The sequence below is a fragment of the Peromyscus eremicus genome, chromosome 18 (genome assembly GCF_949786415.1).
Source record: "Peromyscus eremicus chromosome 18, PerEre_H2_v1, whole genome shotgun sequence".
Classification (NCBI taxonomy): domain Eukaryota; kingdom Metazoa; phylum Chordata; class Mammalia; order Rodentia; family Cricetidae; genus Peromyscus; species Peromyscus eremicus.
Window position 1 is genome coordinate 28,588,974 of NC_081434.1, and position 23,916 is coordinate 28,612,889.

At 40.2% G+C, this 23,916-nt stretch overlaps 1 protein-coding gene across 1 annotated transcript in view; it reads right to left on the reverse strand.

Moving 5' to 3' along the window:
* Atp2b1 (ATPase plasma membrane Ca2+ transporting 1) overlaps positions 1-23,916 on the reverse strand; it is a 116,181-nt gene that overhangs the window by 26,954 nt on the left and 65,311 nt on the right. Inside the window, exons 4-9 of the mRNA XM_059245667.1 lie at positions 15,384-15,638; positions 15,166-15,291; positions 5,391-5,531; positions 2,767-2,805; positions 1,642-1,803; positions 33-247 (exon numbers count right to left, since the gene is read on the reverse strand). Coding sequence (XP_059101650.1) covers positions 33-247; positions 1,642-1,803; positions 2,767-2,805; positions 5,391-5,531; positions 15,166-15,291; positions 15,384-15,638 — 938 coding nt within the window. The remainder of the gene's footprint in view (positions 1-32; positions 248-1,641; positions 1,804-2,766; positions 2,806-5,390; positions 5,532-15,165; positions 15,292-15,383; positions 15,639-23,916) is intronic.

A 23,916-nucleotide genomic window follows, 5' to 3' on the forward strand; every position in this document is an offset into this window, starting at 1 on the left:
TTTAAACGTGTCTACTAACTCTTCCCACGAACCTTGACTGAGTAGGCCAATGAGATGGTGACCGCCAGCGGAAGACCTTCGGGCACTGCGACCACCAGAACCGTGACTCCAATAATGAAGAACTTCACAAAGTACTGTATATAGATCGGAGTGCACTCAGCAAGCCATGGTCTCTTCTGGACCCAGAAAGTATCAATCACAAAATATAATACTAGGATGATAACTGTGATGGCAGACATCAGTAGACCTTGAAAGACAGAAAAAGGGCAACTGTTTCAATATATAAACACAACCCACTGCCAACTCTGTATTAGCCACTGTACGGCTAGTCTCTAACTCGCTAAGTTACGTCTGTTTTAATCTTTCTGAGAGGCTGTTATTTCCAGTTTGCACTTCATTCATCACATCTGACCCCTGTCAGATTTAAGTTTTGCTTCCAGGTATAACCCTGACTCCAGAGAACTGAGAGAAGCTTTTGTGATTCTTTAATAACTGTGTTTTGTCTTCGAAGGCCCAAAGTAAGAGGCAAATACAAGCAAACCACAAGTCAGTGCAGGCTGGGGCTTGCCATGGTCATCACAAAGATGCTGGGAAGACTGGTCAACTCAGAGAGTCTCGAAATCAAATTAACAGTATGTTTAAAAATATACACATAAAAGTATACCACCTAGATCATTTCCTAATTTATTTTTTGTCTATCTTCATTGACACATTAACTCAGAAAAATAAACTTTTAACTACAGATTACAAAACATCTACCTTTCTATGATATGTGTTACTTAGCCTCTTAAAAATGAATATTAAAAGATAAAGCAAGTCTAAATATCTGGGTCTAATATCCTACCTAATAGTCACTAAATGCTATTATTACTACCTCAGGTTTACCCTTCCCAGCGGTATGGGTCAACACTATGTTTGAGTGATTACTATACATATGTATTTGCTATTAGCAATAAACTTATTTAGTACAGAACACAGCCTGCTTCACCTACGATCCTACTGGACGTCCCATGACGCTGGCTGCATGACTCTCATAATGCATGCTGTTTACACACAGAGATGTGTCAAAAGGTGGGAATGCTGTGGGAATGCTACCTTACCCAAAGGCTCTCCTTTTTTGCCCCCCCTGAGGAGCAGCCCTGGTTTCACAGGCACTTTCTAGCGAAAGCAGCATTTTCGTATCTCAGCTTCACGATTACGCGTGTTTTCAGGGGAGCAAAATTACGTTTACAAAGATGTATTTTTTTTCACAGCCAGCCAATAAAAGGCCGAGCAAAATGTGTGCCAAGAACCTGTTACAGTTCAATAATTTGTACTAAGTAACTTCCCTGACAGTCCTTTTTCATTACTGACCCTAAACATTTAGAGCCGATTACAAAGGCTTGTAAATTAAGCAAATGCAGGCACTGATTTTAACTTGACCACTGGTTGTCTCACTGACAGGAGGAGCAAGGGCCCGTATGCTGCAATCATGTTAGGAGTGTCTATGGTCGTTCAAAAGGCCCCATACAAAGTAGAAAAATGTTCTTCTAACATCCTTTACACTTGCCGAGTAACAATGCCCAGCCCTCGCTCTGTCAAGACACCTTTAGAGGACAGAGGTACTTTAAGACCAGCACCCCGCTTTCTTCCGAGTCATACCCGCTTTGCCAATCTGAACAGCCAGTTTTGTCAGTTTCCCCTGCAGAACGGACTTTTCTTTTTTGGGCAGATTTGCTTTCTTCTTGTCCTTTTCGTCGCCGTCTGCCCCTTCTTCGCTCTTTAAGGGCTGCATCTCCATGGCCGCGCCGTCCTGGGCTTTTGCTAAGTTCAGAGAAAAACGCGATCTCACTGCATTGTAAAGGTATGATTCACACCTCGAAAACTTTTTTTTTTAAAAAACAAAATCAGTTTGTTATAGGAAAAAGGCTGACCGATACACATTCAGCGCCGTGCGTGCGTGCGTGCGTGCGTGCGTGCGTGCGTGCGTGTGTGTGTGTGTGTGTGTGTGTGTGTGTGTGTGTGTACTGGGGGTAGCTGCACAGAGGGAATATGACAACAGTGACGTAAGAGTGACACAAGACTGTGATACTGTTCCAGACTGAAGAATGCCCCGTTCAGTGATAGGAATGAGGCACACACAGTCCTTCAATTAAGAACTAAGAACACTAAATCTCAGCCGGGCGGTGGTGGCGCACGCCTTTAATCCCAGCACTCGGGAGGCAGAGCCAGGCGGATCTCTGTGAGTTCGAGGCCAGCCTGGGCTACAGAGTGAGTTCCAGGAAAGGAGCAAAACTACACAGAGAAACCCTGTCTCGAAAAACCAAAAAGAACACTAAATCTCTTTTCATGCGATGTTAGGGTTTAGGTCCTATCCAAAGACTATACAGATCCCTCTGATGTAATTTATGATCAAATGCAGAGCATCACCTGTGATTCCACATATAGAATATGCATACGTTTATAGACTTTTAAATGTAATTTCGACCCTACAGATTCTTAGGCACTGTCTACTAACTAGGTAATAACATTTCAGGTATGTTACAGAGCCCTTGAAACACTTGTGTAGAAAGCTACCTCAGCTCAGCAGCACAAATGATAATTCACAGCCTCTTCAGACTGTAGACAGCATGACCACAGCAATGGCAACAGAGGGTGATCCAAGTGAACACTGTTGATGTTCCCCGCCACATGCACCCTAATTTTGGATAAATGTAGTACACAGCAGATCTATTTTTGGAGACAATGAAAACAAGCTAAGCATACTTTTTATCTTCCTCAACTTACCTTTGTTGCGATTCTCAATAGCTCCATCTTGTTTCTTATCTGTAGGAACAAAATGGGAATGAAAGCTTTCCAAAAGAAATGAATACGGCCATGCTAAATTATGCAGGGGCAGTTCACATTTCTATAAGAGAACTGTTACACAATGGCGTGTAGGTATACAAACAGAAAACACCAGCTTGTTGAACTCACGTCAATCACTTCCTACATCTCACCATGGGAGAATACTCCAAAATAATTTAGGGCATGCATACAGTACTTCTACATAAGGTTTTACTCTTTTGTAAGTTATAATAAGCCCGAATATGGTACAAGAGATTGACAAGCTAAATACAGACCTGACCCTGAGAAAGCAGAACAGGAGAGGATGGGGGGGGGGGGGAAGATGCTATAAAAAGAAAACAGGCATACAGGAGAGCTTCAGTGGGAGTGAGAATAAGAGGATGTGAGAGCAGGGAGGTGAGTTAGTAAAGCCAGAGTATTAACAAGCCAGGATGACTGACAGTCAAAGTAACCCCTAAATTAGCTTAGATTCACAGACCACAGAGAGATCGTACACGTGAAGCAATAAGGGGGAGGGGGGACGACACAGACCTACTGTCTGGAACAAGCAAACCAGCCTCTTTCTTTCCAACTTCACTATCAAGAAGAGCATCTTCAAGCTGGGAAACCTGGACCGAGTATGTCAGGGAAGAAGAGGAGCCTGGGACAGATGTGAAGAGATAGTAAGAGAATACCTAGCTATTTTCAGTGAGCTCGGGTTGGGAGACCAGAAAACCACATTGTAGGCAGGCAAGCCAACGGACAGGGCACGGAGACAGATGAGCCCGGGCTGTGTTTGCTTAGGACAGAGTAGTCAAGAGACTAGGAGAAGAGGTAGGGGGAAGGAGGTGAAAAGCGCAAAGTGAAAACAGCCAAACAATGATTCTGATGTTAATTCCTAGGGCTATTCCAAACAGTTGGGGAAGACCTTGGCGGACAGCGCTTATTAGAAGTTACTGGAGGTCAGTAAGAGCAGTCATTAACACACGTCTTTTTTTTTTTTTTCCATAGGATTCAATGATGTCTGAGGACAGAGAAGAGCAGACAGTTTGATCAGACACTTGCTAGCCGATCAGTTATACAACCTCCATGTGGTTCATTTCCTGACAGTAAGAATGAAGGGAGGTGAGGATGGGAGTGTGCAAAGCATTCAGTAAGCACCGCTACCAGGTTTCAAGAGGCCTGTGTGGCTCGTCAAGGGCTGCCTGGGTTACTGAAGTGGAGAAATCTAGAACACGGGGCTAGCCACCCTCAACTTCAGCCACAACTTTCGACCCGCCCCCACCCCTAGCGTTAGGAAATAAACACAGAGACTGAGTATGCCATTATGTTCTCCAACACTGAGCTACAATCTCAACCTAAAGAAATTTTCAAATACATTTTGCTTGACATAAGAACTTCATATGAAAAGATAATGCAAAAAGAACAAACAACCCACGAAACTATCAGAAGCTCTGATGCGAGCCAGGTGTCATGGTTCACACCTATGATACCAATACTTTCAAGGAGGATGACTACCTCAACTTCAAGCCAACCTGGGCTATCCACTGAATTCAAGACTAGCCCGAGGCAGAATGTGAGACCCTGCCTTAAAAAACAGTCCAAGCAACCATGCACCTCCTCAACTGTGGGGCTGACTCTGGGTTCTGTTCCTAGCATCATAAACCCCAACAACAAACTCCCAAAAAGCAACAGATTAAAAACAATGATACAGCACAGCAAGCCAAAATTTTAGCCAGACATTTATTTTAGAAGATCTTAAAGGACTCAGGTGAGAAAGCAAAATACAGGCTTACATCCTAAAGAAGATGAAATAAATTCAGATGGTTACAGATGGTTAACCGCTGCCAAGGCAACGGGGAAAGAGTCCTGAAAGGTCCCTCTGTGTGAAATGGACGGCACAGGGGGGCATCTAAAGCGGCACATCCTGAACTTCCAGTCTGAGATGTCCCCGTGCGCACCAGTGTGCTCTAAGATCTCTGTGGATAAATGATACGCTATCAAAGTCTGCTGATGGAGCTCATGGTGTGTGTGTGTGGGGGGGGGAGGGGGTGGTAGGTAGCAGTGAGAGTCAAAACGGGAGATCTTGACATCGAATGATGGGGTCAGTCTGACGAGACAAGCGTGAAGTGTCCAAGGGCAGCCCCGGTCAGCGTCCAAACATCCCACCATGTACGTACAGAATGGAACACAAGAAAGACAAACATCTGAAGATTAAAAACCAAGCAAGAGCAAGAGGCAACCGGCTGAAGAGAAAAACTAGCAGTGAGGGAGAAGAAAAAGCCAATCAGGAAGGGAGAGCCAAATTCATTTAGATGACCAAATGACCAGACAGGAGACAGCCCAAACTGAAGCACTACGTCTACGCTGACCTGTCTCTTCCTGTGGTAGACGGGGCTGATGGACCATTCCAAGAAATCCCCTCTCCTTTAATTCTGTTACTTGAAAGTGTATCAGGTAACTAACATTTTACAGCCATTTTTACATCAGTCTCATGAAAGCAATCTATCTCTGTACCAGTTTTTAAGATTCCCAGTCGCTGTTATCTCCAAACACCAATTCTTACAGCAAACGGCTAGACCTACTTTTCTTTTCTTTTTTCTTCTCATCTTTCTTTTCTTCTTCTTCACCTCCAGCTCCCAGTAAGGTAAAGATAATTCCAGTTTGAGAATTCACACCTACAGCTGTAACTACCATTCTTCCAGAACCTTCCATGACATGAGTACCTATAACAACAGAGAACTTTGTAAAAATTATAACAGGTTTCCCTCCAACTACCCAATTTCAAATCTCAGTAACGCTGTTTTTAATAAACTCAATACTTAATAAAGCAGACTAACATTGAATCTTCAACTCTTGGGCTTAAAGATTGAGCAATCTGCAGTCAGTCATATACGAGCTCAAAACTTTTATCATCAAGTGACAATAGGAAAATGATAACGTATCAATTCCTTGTAATAAAAATACAGATTATAGTACCCATATTTCATAAAATGTAATACAATTTATATTTCTCAAAAAAAGCCTATAAGTGAAAAATTAGCACACTGCTTGGAATTGTGTGAGTATTCAATGAAGTCAGAGTTAGCTATAACATAAGCACATAAGGGCATGAGGAGTAGCATTTAAAACATATATCATTCAAACCTAAATATACTTATGACCAAGAATTCCACAGCACAAACACGTCCCCATACTCAACCCCAAAACCTCTCATACAGGTTTTCGGGCTCAGCTTGCCAAGGTTACTGCCAAACTCCCTAACTAGTTTCTCTGACTCTCTAGTTTATCCTGGTGTTTACTATTCCTACAGCGTGACTTAGCATCCCTCTTAGGGTCCAATGAATTCTGTGTCTACACACTGCCTACTGGATCAAGCCCAGCATCTTCATTTGAGACCAACCGGCCTTCTCAATCTTCTGCAACGCTACCAGAAAATTCCAGTCCAGACAGCTAGGAACACAGACAGGAACACTGAATTCAGACCATGTCCTTCATAACACTCTTGCAAGTTGACAAGCATCATTATCATTATTTTCTAGAAATTTGCCTAAAGTTACACAGTTATCACGAACAAGGCAAAGAGTCAATGTAGCTCTGTCAGAAGATAATGGAGACTTACAGCTACCAATTTCCTTCCTGTTCTCCAGTTTCAGTACATTTACACACAGTGCTCAAGGGCTATTTGCTAAATAAGACTATAAAGCTCATGTACTTACTCCAGTCACTGGGATTCACAGTTGGCTACAAATTATTGGATAACTTATCCAAAGTGAACTTTTGAGGTCTTTGATTCTTTTCTTGCTTAGAGAACACACAAACCCCACATTCTTAGTGTTTTACTGATTACTGCATTCGTTGTCAGTGAAAATAAAAGGTAAACACACGAAATTTAGAAGGATAATATTTATTAAATACGTCTAAAATTTCTTTGAACAATTCTGGCTTTCTTCAGATTTCAGTTATTATGCTCTGTTTTTCCTTAGTCTAAGTCTGCTCAAATGTTAACAGTGAATGTGCTCAGCAAAAGTAAACAGTTTCTGTTCAGGTCCTATCCCACCACTAACCCAACACTGCTTTTAAAAATCTAAATTTAAGAAGCCAAGAACAGCAGTGAGAGATGGCATCATGAGAGTAAATTTAAAAATAAATGCATGTCATGGTTTTTAGTACATTTTTGGAACAGGGAAATAAATGCAGAGAAACTTTCCCACCCGTATTGTGATAAGGGACTGTACAAAGTTATTTCAGTCTTTTCTTGAACATGGAAAATTTATAGACTTCTTTCGGCATCTTGGTATGTTAGGAAGGTGAGTGTATGTAAAGTTTACCAGTCATCTTTGTCAGAGGACCAAAGCTTAGTTAAAGGGACCAGGCTGAAACAGCTAAGCACTAGGTAAATCAACGACACATACACAAAAGTCCATGAAGCACACATCAAAAGGCACCACAAGGCCATCTCTGTTCACCCTATATACTAGCCAGTGAGTCTACGATGATAAGATTAGGGAATATCTTTTGTCCCTTTGGAAAGTCTATGGGTCTTACCTGGTTAACACTGATTTTAGTTTCTTAGAAACATGGCACAGCAGTAGTAAAATGAGTACACATTACTTACAGACATTATCCTTCTACATCGATGAAATGCATCCTCAGGATGTATTTTAAGTACATCAAAATGAACACTCAAACGATCAGTACTCTGTGTGGCCTAGGAGTCTGACAAACAGCATACAAATCTCCATGTTTTGACAAGGCATTCCTATGTTATAACTGACACCCACCCTTTTCATAAATAAATGCACAGTTACTCTTGATTACTATTTATTTATTCTGCAGAAAGCTTTTTCACTGTCATTAAAAACTTTATAAAGATAATGGTTAATTTTAGGTTCTGGTTTGAAGTTGTGAGTATAACTTAACTTCCGTAGGTATTATAAGTTTGACTTCGGTTCAATAAAGCCGTGTTCAATTTATTAAAATAGAAAGCTAACCAAGGCCTGAAAAAAATACAGCTGCTAAATTATTTAATAGTCATTAAATATCAAATCGGCAGGAATCTTCAATTTATGGACAGTAGCATTCCATGAACATCTGATGATGCTAGATGGCCCAAGTACCACTATTAAAATTTAATCTAACAATACAGTTCTGACAAATAATTTCATAAATGTTTTAAAGGATATTTTAAGATTAAAAGTAGGGAATCTCAGAAATTTAAATTTAAAAAGTGAGCAAACTTTTACAGACATTCTGGCATTCTGGTTTCTTCTCATTTAGTATTTGAGAAGGCAGCTTGTACTTTTTTCAGTGTCCCTTCAATTTCAATCCTAAATAACCTTAGTTTATGTTATTACTCCTATATAACACTGTGGGATGTTCTCTATGCTGCGAATGTGTTGCTCTGATTGGTTAATAAATCAAGTGCTGATTGGCCAGTAGCCAGGCAGAAGTATAGGCAGGACAAAGACAGAGGAGAATTCTGGGAACAGAAAGGCTGAATCAGAGAGACACTGCCAGCCACCGCCATGAGGAACAGGATGTAAAGTACCAGTAAGCCACGAGCCACATGGCAAGGTATAGATTTATAGAAATGGGGTTAATTTAAGATATAAGAGCAAGAAGCCTGAGCCATTAGGCCAAACAGTTTAAATAATATAAGCATCTGTGTGTTTATTTGAGTCTGAGTGGCTGCCGGGCGGGACTGGAGATAACTCCAGCTACAATACATGACCACGCGTGTCCTAAGCAGACATCTACATCTTCCTTTCCAACAGTACCCTTGCCTGTGCAAATCCTCCGGCTCTGTCCCTGTAACATGGAAATTCAAACTCATTCCTGATGGGTCTAGGTGAACGTCACTCCAGTGTGACTGCTGTCAGTTACTCATGTAACCTGACCTAAACAGTTCCCATTTCAAACAAATTACCCAACAGTTCAGGAAGGGAGGGGATTCAACTTCAGGTGTTATGTAAAACAAAACGAACCAGTTCTTTGCAGTGCATTTTTTTTTTTGCTTTAAATCTATAATCATTCTTTAGTATTTGGCTATAACAAGCCATAAGAATAAACAGAAATATATAAAGAGTTTAATAGATACCATTTATCATTAACACTATTTTTCACATTTCTTTACCTTTTGGATTTGGCTATAACAAGTCATAAGAATAAACAGAATATAGAAAGAGTTTAATAGATACCATTTATCATTAACACTATCTTTCACATTTCTTTACTGTGGGGCGTTTACCCAACCACCCCCACAGTTCCCCAGAGTTTTCTTGAGTGCGAGCAGCAGGAAATATTAGATAGAAGGATTTATTGCGGAGAATATCGCGGAGATAAACAGATAGAAAATAAAGGATAGCCTCGAGAGGGCCTGGAACCTATTCCAACGGGCCCCGACTGTCTCTGCGCCAGGGTTTTTATAGAGACGCCAAGGGGTGGAGCAAAAGACCTCCTCCCCCAGCACAGCCAAGTGCAGACCATCCCAGACACCTGCACTCAGGCCCGTGGTCTAATCATCCTCTATGAGGACCTGCTGGGTAAAGCCACGAGGAACCCGAGAACGGGCTCCCACAGGTCCCCCTTTCTTAATATATAAAAAATAACTAATAATGGCTTACAGCAATCTCCATAGCTGTTATACCTCCCAATATGGGAGTAGAGGATGATAAAGATGGCATTTCTCTTTTGAATTAGGTCCAAGGTGACTACAGCAGTCTTAGCTGCCTCAAGCCCTTTCTAAGCCAAAAACTCTTAAGGCAACTACAAACTTAAAGAATCCCTTAGCTTCATCATTACCATTAACAGGTTAACATAAATATTGCTATACATAGTCACAATTCTCTCAATCTTATAACACAAAGCAAACTCTTAACAGAACCACTTGAATTAGCATATATGGTGCTAAATATAGTTAACAATTTTCTCCGCCTTACAACTTTAACTCAATCATTTGAATTTTCTTGCTAACAGAACATAGGAAAAACTTCGATGTATTCACATCAAACTTAAATATTTCCTTAACTCCACAAAACCAGGGTGCATTAATATCAATAAGTTTCTGCAAACATAATTCAATCTCATAACTCCTCCTTTTCTTTATAATTTTTTAAACAAAATCTCAAACCTAGTTAGAGGAACCCAAACATATATAATTCCTACAAACCCATATTGAAAAGCAATCTTCTCAATCTAACCATTAACACTTTGAAAACTTAGCAAAACATCCAAAAGCAGTTTCTTAATAAAACTCTTTACACTTTAAAAGTAGTCTCTTAATATACCCCATTTGCATTTCTTACTAACAACAACATGACATTAATCCACTCAAACAACTTTTGAAATTAGACTAAGGAATATTAACTCTCCCCCTTTTCTTTATAATAGAAAACCCAAACTTCTGTTTAAACAGTTCCGTTTGTAACACAAACCAGTTGCATAAGTAATTCCATTTTACATAAACAGTTCCACAAAACAATTCATGAATCACCAGTTAATAAAGCATATATGCATACACAAAACTGCATCTTGATTCTAGGTAGAAATAAATTTCTTCATTTAAACAGTTCCATTTTTAACCCAATTCCAGAAAACAGTTCCTAGGTCATTACTATAAGTAAACTCAATTGTCCCATTGCAATGAAATCTCTATTCATTTTATTTCTTAAGTCCCAAAATTCAAATGATAAATTCTGGTACTAGCCTTCCAAATATGAAGAAATCCATAACCAAAATCTTTCTGTAGTTTTATCTCATTTTAAGTTCAAAAAGTTCAAACAAGAAATAAATTCTGGTATCAGGCTTTCACTTCCAAATATGAAGAGACATTTTTCAACCAAAACTTTTTGCTGTTAAAAATTTTAGTTCAAACAAGCGTCTCTGAACTTATTCTCAAGCCAGAGACCTTTTTAGGTACAGTAGTATTCTAAACCGCACCGTTTTTGATGTTAGCTCAGGTTTTTCTGTGTTGCATCGATTTTCCACGGATCTCAGCTGCAGATGCCTTGTTGTGCTGGTTCTCGCGTCCACCATTCTTAGCTTCTTAGCGGCTTCTGGAGCTTTTGAAACCATTCAGACTGCCTACTTTGCAGTCTGCTGGGACACTAACCTTCTGTGTCTCGGGTTCTTTCACCATATACATTAGGAATAGATTCATGTTTAACATTTACACTTTCTTACAAATTCACATATAACATTAACATCTACTTATTTATACTATAGAACTACTTTAGCAAATATATTTCTTACTACTTCTTATGTATTTCTTATGTTCTTATTTAAACTTACATTTACAACTAGCATCTTTACTTATTACAAGCTTATTACTACATGTCTTAAAGGAACTCTATAGATCTATTTTACAAACTTTTATAGGGCTACCATTAGCATATATTTAACTTAGCAAACACCTAAAGATTTCTTAACACAGGTCTAACAAGAGAATTTTTACAAACTCACATATCTTATTTTCATGTTTTTCTACTTCTTACTCTTAATTATTATCACTATTAGAAAGATTTTCTTAACTAGACAGGAAGTACATACATCATTTCTAAAGTTTAGAGTGTATAGTCAGCTTTGTTATAAAGCACTGGGATTTAGTGAGTGTTGTTATAGAATTGTGATAGTTGTTGCTAGGGGACTATAACCTTCCCAGGATGATGCCACACTCCAAAGTTGCCAGTTCTCTCAGCCGTTCTGGACCGGCAGAGATGCACTGTTAGCGGTAAACAGTTTTTAACTAGAGGCTGTCCCTTCATCCAAATTCATAATAGTTTCCCTAAGTGCTTCAATTCTAAGACAACGTTCAGTGTATAAACTGCTTTCCCTTGTTTTAAGGATTTTAAAGTGGCTTGTTTGCTCTTATAGGTAGCTTTCTGTCATCCAGCTACCGTAAAAACTTTGCACAGCTATTAGGGTAAATAAGGCATTTTATCAACCGAGCCCCAAACTGCGAAGCACCTAGTTCCGTATCCTTTCAATTTTTCATTGGAACTGACACTTAGACAATTTTCCTCCTTATTCTTTTAAAAGCTGTATTTTAAGTTTACCATGAACGTATTTTCGAGCTGACAAAAGTGTTTCAGGGCAATGTCGCCATCTTTAGCGAAAAACTACCTTTCCCAGAATGCATTTCCCTTATATCAGTCCATAATAGTATCAGTCCCTTAAATCAGTCCTTTATATCATTTCCCTTATATCAGTCATTTCCCATAGTTCTTTTTGGGTCTGAGAGTCAACTTTTAAGTTCTTTTTTACCAGACTTGCTTACAAATTCTTGCCCGGGAGGTTTGAACAAAGTTTTTTGCTTTTGCAACGGGAGATTTGAACAGGCATTTTACATTTTTAATTATGGGACATTGGGAGGTTTCTGGTCTCTCCTCAGCTGGCTTTAACAGGTGTCTCTCCTTTAATTGACACTGGCCCCCAAATCAGAACTGCACCTGCCTCGTTAGCGCGCATTGAGGTGGGCAATTTCTGATAGCAACTTTCCTCGGGGCTTGTGTTTGTCTTAGCCAGTCAGTGAAAAACAAGATCATGCACTACAGCTTTTCCATAGCTCTTTCGGAGAGATTTTCTCCCACTGATTTATCTCATTTTGCTTGTTCCTTCCTTCCCCAGATGCAGAGCTTTAAATATCTGCGGCTCTGTACCTCTGCTAGCTGCCCTTGGAAGTAGGGGCTTTTTTTTTCTCCAAAATCTGCCTCAAATTCTAGAAGCTTTTCACAGGTCATGTATTTTCTGGGGAGGAATATGTCCCTTCTGTTTCTTCGGAGTCTTTTTCCCAGACAGTTCCCAGTTTGGTCTCAGTTTATCCCCTCTACCCCAGAAACAGTTTCCGACACTACAGTGGCGGCTTTCCCTGCTACTGAAGGTAGGGAGGGGCTTTTTGTCCGTTTCTGTTTTCAGGGTCTGTGTGGTTTGCGTACAGACTGAAAATCTAACAAGGGAGGTTTTTGCCATTTCTAAACTCCCATTAGGACAGGTGTTTTGCCTTATCAGACCTTCACCTGGCCCAGTCCCCCAGTGGGTTGCATTTGCTTGTCTGGGTGCTCAAGGACAGAGCTTATTCCAGAGGCAATCACCCCTTAGGGCTACACTCCCTCATCTCAGGGGAGTCAGTTGAAACAAAGCTTTTCTCAAAGAGGTGTTCTCTCTGACAGAAAAGAAAGCTTTACTCCTGGATAGTTCTGTTCTGCCCTGGCTGGGCTCTTTCCCCAGACAGCGTTCTGACTCAGCAGCACAACTGCTTCAGACACAGTTCAGCTTTACTGTTTTCCCAGAAAGGTCCTTACTGATAGGAAAGCTTTTTTCAGATGTCTTTTTGGAGCAGTGGACCTACCAACCCGGGACTTGTAGGAAAGCAGACAACTGTGCTGTTCCCACTGGCTTTAGCTTTGGTTGTTCATTAGCAACCTTCCCCTGGGTCCTGCACCTTCCTGCCTCAGCTCTGTGCTCCAGGAAGTTTGCAACTGCAGGAACCCTAGTATCCCTGAAATGCACCCCAACTCAGAGACGCTGGCCAGTCGCCTCTGGGTTTTTGCTCAGAAGTGAGGATACAATGCTAACATTTTGCACTGCTTCAGGGGATCTTTGCATTAGGACGATTAGGAGCACCTTTTCATTCTGAAATGCTCACTCAGAAACAAAACCCTTGATGCCTCAGCTCGGTTGTAACTGAGAAGCTTGGCTTTTTTGCTTTTCTCAGGTAAAGTTTCCTGCCCTTTTGGGCTCTCTGTAGCTCTTTACCCACACTCTCCCAAGCATTTCCCTCAGGGTACTCTGACCCAATGTCTTTTACTAGCTTGAAGAGACAGTTTAGAAGAGGTTTTTAGGAACTTGTCCCTGCCTCCTGCATTGCAGGGAGGATTTTTAAAGCTTGAAAGAGAACTTAGAGGTTTTGCTGTCTTAAGAGGTTTGTTGTTTTCCCTTTGAGCTAATCACAGATGGTCCCCATACTAATATCTTCAGGTGATTCTAATTTTTGTCCTTCTGAGAGAAAGTTAAAGGCTTTAGTTTTTAAGTTTGAGAGCTTTTGAGAAAGATGAAGGCTTTTTAGAGTTTTTTCCCCCAAATTTTCCAAGAAAAGCTTTAAGAGAAAGGTTTTTTTCCCCCCAAGAGAAAGAGCAACTTTTCCCAAAACTTCCCAACTTTAAACTTTTTGGCTTTTTACATCCCGATTTTTGCCTCAGGGAGAAATCACTTTCTCCTGCCGCTTGGACTTAGCATTTCAGCTGCCCTAGGTCAAAAGCTTCCATAGGAAACTTATTCTTCCCCATAAGCTCGAAGAAGAGCTTTTTTACTACCCAAATAGCCCAAAGAAAGATTTTTTCCCCCAGTTTGCATTCAGAGCCCCCAAGTTAGAAAATTGAAGAGTTTTTCTGTCTAGTTGCCTTACTTATTTTTTCCTACACAATCTTACACTTCTAAGTTTTTCCTACACTATTTTACTACCCTATGCCTTATTCTTATTTTTCACAGATAGAAATTGAGAAAGGGATAGAAGATAGAAAATTTTGACAGAAGAGAATTTCGCTGCAGCATCGGACATCCTTCCAGTCCGCTTTCCTTTTCTCTCGAGGATAAAACCCCTGCCTCTCAATAATATATATAAAAAATATATATTTTCCATAACACCGGCATGCCTCATCCACTGGCAGGGCTGAACTCAGCACTTTCGCCAAAAACTCTGTAATAAAACTATTATTTTCCTTATTCAATAGTCCCTATTACTTTGTCTTTAGTCCCTGTTCATTTGTCTTTAGTCCCCCCTTCTTTTTTAGTCCCCCCTTTTTTTCTTTAGTCCCTTTTTTCTTTTTTCTTTAGTCCCTGTTCATGGCGCCATTCTGTGGGGCGTTTACCCAACCACCCCCACAGTTCCCCAGAGTTTTCTTGAGTGCGAGCAGCAGGAAATATTAGATAGAAGGATTTATTGCGGAGAATATCGCGGAGATAAACAGATAGAAAATAAAGGATAGCCTCGAGAGGGCCTGGAACCTATTCCAACGGGCCCCGACTGTCTCTGCGCCAGGGTTTTTATAGAGACGCCAAGGGGTGGAGCAAAAGACCTCCTCCCCCAGCACAGCCAAGTGCAGACCATCCCAGACACCTGCACTCAGGCCCGTGGTCTAATCATCCTCTATGAGGACCTGCTGGGTAAAGCCACGAGGAACCCGAGAACGGGCTCCCACACTTTACCTTTTGGATTCTATCCCCATTTATGAAATACAGCGCTGTATTCCAAGGCCTGCAATATAGCTGTCATTTCATAAAAATCTTCATGAATTCTAAGACTAGTGCTTTCTTGGCTTTTTTTTTTTTTTAGTAAAATCTTCAAAGTTTATAAATTCCTACCCGATAGAAGTAAGGGATCCTTATCTAGAGACTTCTTAACATGATCAGATTCACCAGTCAACGAACTTTCATCAATTTTCAGGTCATTGCCTTGAATCAGTATGCCATCAGCCGGGAGGAGATCGCCTGCAAGAGAAGGGCAGTGACATGCTCAACCGTGCCCAAGTTCCGTACAGCCTCGGACCCCGCAGGTGGACGCGGCGCTCTGCCTTCCTTACCGTACTTCACTTGGGCGATGTCTCCCACCGTAATGTCGGCTACAGGTATCTGGATGACTTGACCGCCCCTGATGACCGTGAACTTCTGTTCCTGTTCGATTCGACTCTGCAAACCTCGGAACTGCTTCTCCTTACTCCAGTCATTGAAGGCTGTCACTAACACCACACACACGACCGACAAGAGGATCGCGGCTCCTTCGATCCACCCGGTTTCACCCTCGCCTTCTTCTTCCCCGACAGAAACTTCTCCACAAACTGTTTGAGAAGACATAAAGAAAATAACGATTATAAAAAAACAGAGCGAATGTTTTCCGTTTTTTTTTTACTTCATCAATTTTATGCAGAGCTTTGAGCACCACTGAACTTAATCCTTCTGCTAAGGTTAAGAGCCTTGCTCTGTCAATTTCAAAGTTCCCAGCCTTTAAGAGGGAGCCAGTAAAGAGTAGAGACGGAAAATGTGGGGAAGGCCAAGTGTCAGTCTGCAGGAAAGTTATAGGCATACCTCTGTGATACAGTGCTTCATTCCAGGAAGACCCAACGCAGTCAATATTTCAACTTTAACACCAAGTTTCAGCTTTCTCGTGCTTTCAGCTATGTCCATACTATAGTCTAGACAGGCTGCAAAAGCATGAAGTCTAAAAACGTACACACCGTAATTATATACAGCTTTGTTGCTGAACCTGCCAATGATGATCTGAGTCTGCAGCAACTCCTAAGTTTTTGGTGGTGTGAGTGCTGCTCTCGATACTAATGGTGGCTGCTGACCGATCAGGGTAGTTAGTGGTTGCTGAAGGAAGGGATACAAAGCAGCAACTTCCATGAAGAAGACAGGATGACTGAGACCTTTTTATTTTATTTTAAAAGGCAGGGTCTCTGTGTGTAGCTCTGGCTGACCTGAAACGGACTATGCAAACCAGGCTGAGCCCGAACTCACAAAGCTCCACCTGTCTCCGCCTCTGCCTTCCTGGTGCTGGAATTAAAGGTTGTATCTAGGAACGTGTACACCTATACAAATATGCATGTAACAATTAATGAAAAAAAGAGGCCATGAGTTTGAAAGAGAACAAGGAGGAGGTGTATGGAAGTGGAAGGGTCTAAAGGGAGGAAAAAGAAAGGAAGTTAATTATTTATAATCTTCCCGAATAAAATAAATAATAAAAAATGGTAAGTTAAAAAACAAAAAACAAAAAAACCAAGGATGAGGCTTGCTTGCCATGAAAGGTGAGTTTTTTGCAAGAGTTTCCTGGAGCATTTAAGGCAGTTTGGTACCATTTTATCAACCGTAGAAGAGTCACTTTCAAAGCTGAAATCAATCTTCTCATACTTTATCCCTAGATACACACAATACTCTAAATCCACAAGCTAATTCCACCTCAAGATGCCATTTTCTGGGGCTGGAGAGCACTGACTGGTTAAGTCTGTTTAAGCCATTTTCTGGTTAAGAGCACTGACTGCTCTTCCAGAGGACCTGGGTTCAAGTCCCAGCACCCACATGGTAGCTCACAACTGTCTCTATCTCAAAGATCTGACACCCTCACACAGTCTATATACATGCAGCAAAACACCAATGCAAATAAAATAAAAATAAAAAAAGATGCCATTTTCTTTGCTCACATATGAGCAGTAACTCAGTCACATCTGCAGGCTGGTACTAAAAGTTAGCTGCAGTCCACCCCGTGACTTCCTCTACTGGGGTCAAGGACCCCTTGGAGTTATCCATGAAGGTGGAATCAACGTCTTCCAAATCTCAGTCAATGCCGATGCTTTTCCTCCAGGAACCAGGATGTTCTCTGTGGCATCTTGGCTGGTGAACTCTTTCCTTAGGTTCTCAGTTCACTTCTCCTTTATCAAATTACCTACGATATCCATAGCTTTAGGAAATGTATTTCTTAAATAAAGATACCCAAAAGACAATCATTACTTCCTGAGTCCGTAGGCTGTAGAGTAGATGATGTGTAAGCAGATGTAAAACCATTCATTTCACCATACATCTTCATTGGAGCTCTTGGGTGAACAGGTGCATTGGTATTGAGTAATAGAATTTTTATTAGATGAATATATAATCTATCTGTAATTTAAGTATACAGTAATAGTATTTCAAGTATGTATAGTCTAAAAATATATATTCCACATTTATAAATTACTTTATTGCTACAAACTGTCAATGATCATCTGAGTGACCTGTGTGCAGCTCGTTTTTTGTGTTGTGGTTGAGTGTTGCTGTGATGTTGATGGCTTACTTCCATGCGTATATAAAACAGTTAGCACAGGAAACCTCAGTAGTGGGCTTAAAAGACTGTAAACCATGTTAGAACAGACGCACGGTGAGCCAGCCTGTGCTATTCCATTTACAGAGCAAAGGCAGAGTAGAAAGAATTCTGGGGACTAACTGCATCAACCTTTCACAAGAATGAGCCTGCCCTTGGAAGCTGGGCACTGAAATCTTCTCTAGTTGCCAGTCTTCAGTGGTGTTTTCTTTCAATACAAGGCTGTTTCATTCACACTGAAAAGAGTTTCATGGACCACTCTCATCAATGCCATCAGCTACATCTTCTGGATGATGTGTTTCAGCTTCTGCATCAGCAAGCACTTGAACCTCGGCCTGCGATTAATGGAGAAGGGCCCTTCACTGAAGCCCATGGACCAACCTCACAGCAAGCTGCGATGTTTTCCTCTGCAGCTTCCTGAGTTTTCTTAGCGCCCTCAAAGAATTAAGAAGTCGGGCCATGCTCTGGATTACATGTTGGCTGACAGGAACGCTGTGGCTGGATTGTGTAATCTTCTATCCAGATCACTAGAGCTTCCTCTGTATCAGCACTAGAGCCGTTTCACTTGGTTATCATTTGTGTTCACTAGAGTAACCCTGCGCAGTTTCCCTTAAGAAATTTTCCTTTGTACTTCATATGTGGCTGTTTAGTAGAAGAGGCCACCTGCTATTATTACAGACGGCAGACAAGATGTAAGTAACAAGTTAAAGATGATATACATTCCACAAATCATTCTGTTTTACTACAGTGTGGTCAGTTTGGCTTCTGTAGTACGCAGAGTTAAGTAAACAACTGCTACTTGTTCGCTCCACCACATGAACCTACTGTGGGTGGCAGACGCTACTTCAGGAAACCAAGGTAGGGAGGTAGGGATGCAATACAGAGTTTTCAGGTAAGACATCAATAATAAAGTATCCATAAGTTCATTAAAAAAATAAAACATGGTTGTATGTTACAAAATAAAGTGAGGTGGGATGAGCCTAGAAAGCTGCTCTAAGATGCCCACAACACGTCAAATGGTCACCGGCGGCGGCGACGACCAGCATATAGATGGAACAGAAGAGAATTCCAGGGAGAGACCGAGGTCAGCAATAATTGCTAAAAAGCAGAAATGCAGTCAGAAAAGGATGGGATTTGACTCCTTAAGCCCTGAAAACCACAAAGATAATGGACCTGGTCCTTGTTCTTTTGGGGCTTCTACTCAAGTCTAAAACTGACTCAGCGGATCATGATGAGCCTCAGAAAAATAAAAAGAGGATACAGAGGCAGGGAGTCTTAATTTTGCTTTTCTTCTGATTGTTTTAGCTATACAGCCCATGTAGGCTTCAAGCTCTCCATCTTCCTGCTCAGTCTTCCTTGCGTTGGGATGACCACGCTGCCACCGGCAATACCCTGTCCTGAAGCTTTGCTTTGGGTATTTATAAATTCACTGGAAGGGATACATTCTTTCGAATATTACATAAAATTATATTCTCTGAGTGGAACTGAAGCTACTGGTTGGACAGGCTGGGAAGAATGACAGTGAAAATAAAAATGAGTAAATGAGCAATTGCAGAAATGGATTAAGCCTATTCCAGAAAGGTGCGGAGACCAGAGAAAGAATCTAGAGTGTGAGGTTACTGGGCAATGACCAGTCTTGGAAAGGAACACGTGAAATGGTCAAGGAAGGAACGATAAACCTAAGATCCACTTGAGATGAAGCGAATCACCACAAAAGCTATTTTGAAAGCTAGCAGAATTTAGCCATCAGTGGGCACAAAGCACTTTTGTAAGATGAAGTAGAAGCCAATGGTCCACCTAGTGCTGTGTTGACCCTGCCCCAATTCAGTTATCGGGACTTGTATTTTAATTATTTTTAGGCTGAAGAAATGATCACGTCATTAGATACAATAATACAATTGAATGAATTTATGATTTACACATGTAAAGATACCCCACACATCAAAGGTAAGAGACTAACTCTCTGACTTATATCAAGTCTGGATTCAAGAACATATAAAGGTTGTGACAGTTAGAATGTAATGGCCCCCATAAACTCATAAGAAGTGTCACTATTAGGAGGTGTGGCTTTGTTGGGGTAGGTATGGCCTTATTGGGGGAAGTATGTCACCATGAAGGTGGGCTTTGAGGTCTCATATATGCTCAAGCCAGGCCCAGTGTCTCAGTTCACTTCCTGTTGCCTTTGGATCAAGATGTAGAACTCTTAGCTCTTTCTCCAGCACCAAGTCTGCCTGCACGCCATCATGTCCCACCATGATGATAATGGACTGAAGCTATGAACCGTAAGTGAGCCACCCCATTTAAATGTTTTCCTTTATAAGAGTTGCTGTGGTCACGGTGTCTCTTCATGGCAATAGAAACCCTGAGGCAAAGGTCAAAATACCATGTTGAATACTTCCAGAAACCTGGAAATGAGCTAGAAAATCATCCAAACGAAGCACCTGCGTGAGTTTTCATTTCATTTATTAAAAGCATAAAAGAACAGGAGATAGTAGTATTATTTCAACAAAGCTTCTGTGTAGTTGACAGAAAGGACGGGGAACCAATATGGACTTGGTATGTTTTTCCACTATAGAACCCCTAGTAAAATCATGGAAATAAATAAATACGGGCCAAAATTAAGTTCATGAAGTCTTACAGCTACTATTGTACAAGAAACACAATAAAAATTTAATTTTGGGGGTTGAGGATTTAGCTCAGTGGTAGAACGCTTGCCTAGCAAGTGCAAGGTCCTGGGATCGCTCCTCAGCTCCAGAAAAAAAAAAAATTAATTTTTATTCATTTCTTCTTCCAATTTCTACTTTTGAAATTATATATTATAAAGATACAGTTGCAAATACATATAATTAAATTTACCACTCAGAGGTATGGGTTAAAATTTTTCCTAAAAGGGTAACCATAAAAGATTAAAGACAATACAATAGAAGTTACGAGGAAGGAATTGTGAAGCAATTATGTAATTATTGGTTTTGAGTGAAACACCTATTTATCACTAAATTACTGAGGATAGCAAAGGAAACATGAAACAATGGCACACTTCATCTCATATACAGCTCCACTCCACATTACTCAAGACCACGTGATCTTTGAACTGAGAAGTACAGTATCCCTAGAAACTACGACAGTTTGCGGCTGGTGACCACAGCCAACTTTTTAGAAGCTATAAGGGCAAAGAAAGGAAATCCAAGATCAAAGGTGTAAAAAGTGTAACGCTTTCATTCTTACTGTAAATACATTTTACCAAAAGAGTTCCCCTGGAAACATATTCAAACGAGAGGTATGAGGTCTACACTCCACCTTCATCTACCTCAAGGCAACTATTTCATTTAGAAAGTCTTCATTTAAGAATCTTCTAAAAATTATTTGATCAAGGATCACATTCCATGGGGCTGTGACACCCTGAATACAGACACAGACATGGGATCTCGGCTCTCTTTAAGTCAGAAATAAAAGACACACTAAAACGAGAAAAGGCAGGTGAGTGTGGCCGTATGTGTCTGCAATCCCAGCACTGGGAGGGGAAAGAGGGAAGAAGACAAGGTCTTCTTGAAAGGTCAGTCTAAGCTACATGGCAAGACTGTGTTTACAAAGTTCCACTGTCTTTTCATTATTTCATTCAAAATTATTTATGTAGAGATGGGGGGTGATAATGACTTTCCCTAAGAATGCTACCAATACCACTTTGCAGTAGGCTTATATCCTAAGTTTCATTAATATTTAGCTTTACTACGAATAAAAAAAACATGGCTATATTTAAGGCAAATGGAATATTTTTATGTGTGTATGCATATCTGCTTATGGGCATGTTATGTGCAGGCCAGCTGTCCTCCTCAATCATGCACCTCCTAACTTTCTTAGACAATATCTTTCACTGAACTTGGAGCTCACTGATTCTGCTTGGCTGACCCACGATCTCCAGGAAGCAGCCTGTCTTGTCTTCTAACAGTGTGCCTTACTCTTATATGGATGCGGAGGATCCACACACAAGCCCTTATGTTCGGGCAGCAAGTACTTTACCAACGGGGCCATCTCCTTCACCCTAATGTAACCATTTGATTCATATAGACCCTGAGAAATAATAATGACTACAATCAAGTTGATTCACACTTTTAAATGTTTCCACTTTAGTTTAGCATATGGGAAAGGAATATCTATACCCTAACTCACATAATCAAAAGCTCTTTGGAGTCCTCAAGACCAAGTATAGAGGGCCCCTGAGACCAAAAAGTTGGAGAATCATTGACATGCAGGTACTAGTGACTCACGAATTATACAGGTGACACAGGCTGTATTTCATTTCCAAACAGTATTAGTAAGATATGTCGTTAACACAGATTTTTTAAGAGGATTCACAAATAATGGACTTTCTTAAAGATACTTCATTTAGATGTGAAAAAGTATTGGATGTAAGCACCCAGGTAGTACATACACAACTCTTAAAAAATAGAATAAAGTGCAACCACCAAATAACTTTCTATCAAGGGACAAAAACCTAGGTTTCATCAACAAATTCTACCAGATCCTAAATCTTAGCAGGCTTTAAAATAACTAAATTATAGTCTCAGAGGTATTCAATTAGCAGAATCGCTAACAAATCTGAGGAAATTTCTCTTCTCTACATCCTATAAATAAAGTAGGTTGGATGCCGGGAAGACTTGCCCTAGACTTTGCTCATAATAAACCTCACACATACAAAAAAATATTTTCCTTGCAGTCTTGGGAAAAACTGTTAGTAAAAATTTTTTTGTATTAATTTGTTAACTAAAATCTAGAATATCGATTTTCAATATTTTATAATGAGAGCTGGGTAATGCAAAACTGAAAAATTCAGTTGTACATTTTAAGACTTGCAAAAAGCATGCACACACTCAAATAGATGACTACACATGGGTATATATGGACTTCTTAGAATCTGGAAGAGATTCTGAGTACTATGTAGAAAGTGGTACTTTCCAGTAAATTATTATTTCTTTCTGATTACCTTGTCTTCCTCTATTTTTTCCACAAACAAAACAAACCACACACTATCTGCTTAAATAAAAATTTGTTTTGTCTTTGCCTAATTACTGACAAATATATTACCAAAATATCTTACCTGTACCAGTGATTTTGATTCAGGGACAATTTTATGTCCCTGTGAGACAGGTTACAAAACCTGGATGCATTTGTGATGCCTTAACTGGAAGAATGGTCCAGTGAACAATGAGGACTATTTTTGATCAAATTTTAGCAGTACCGTTGCTCAGAAGCTCTGCTCTACACTATTTAAGATAAATGGGTATAGTCTGTGACCGACTTCCTTAAAGAAATCAGTGAGAAACAAATGTTCACACAAGTCCTAGGCACATGTTTGTGCATTTCTTTGTGTTTTACCTAGCTAGCCAAACTCTAGAGCTGGCTTTTTATTATTATCATTATTATTATTATTAAACTCTTCACAGTGTAGAAGACATAAGAATGAAGCTTTCACAAAAAAGTCCTTTGATATAAGAAGAAATTGGAGGAATAAATGAGAAGCATAGAAAGAACACAACAAAACCATTGGATAGACACTAAAGCCAATCTGCCTCTTTTATGCTTCACCTCCTCATGGGTCACAGTGTTCCCCACAGACTCAATCTCCAAAAAATCCCAAACACTCAAATATCTGAAATCTTTTGAGCACAGACACAATGCCAGTGGAAAACTCCAGCTAGGAAATTGTGCAGGTAATTCTTTAACATATTGTATAAAATACCTTCAGGTATGTATATCTGAATCATAAATACATGTGGCATTTAGACAGGTCCTTTCTTTAAGACTTTTATTTTGTATATATTTTGCAAATACACCCCAGTCCAAAGACATGAAATAGAACACCTTGGTCTCATGCATTGCGGTATAAGGGATAAACAACACCTTGGTCTCAAGCACTGTACTAAACCTGTGTGTAAGCATTTCCATACAACACAAAATCAAAATTTAAAAACTTTTACCCTCAATAGCAGGGTGTTATCATACAAGTGTCGTGCCCAGATGTATAACGATGTAAACACAGTATACATGCATGGAAGAACATGGAAAAACATCATATAGGAAGGGCTTCCTATATGATTCAGGCAACACTGGAACTCATCAGTTACTGTGAAAATCATTTGAAGTGCTTAGAACAGAGCCTAGCACACAGCAGTCAATAAATGTTCTCTGGCATTATTATTATTATTATTATTATTATTATTATTATCATCATCACAAATTAAGCAAATATGGTGAACTAGAATCACTCA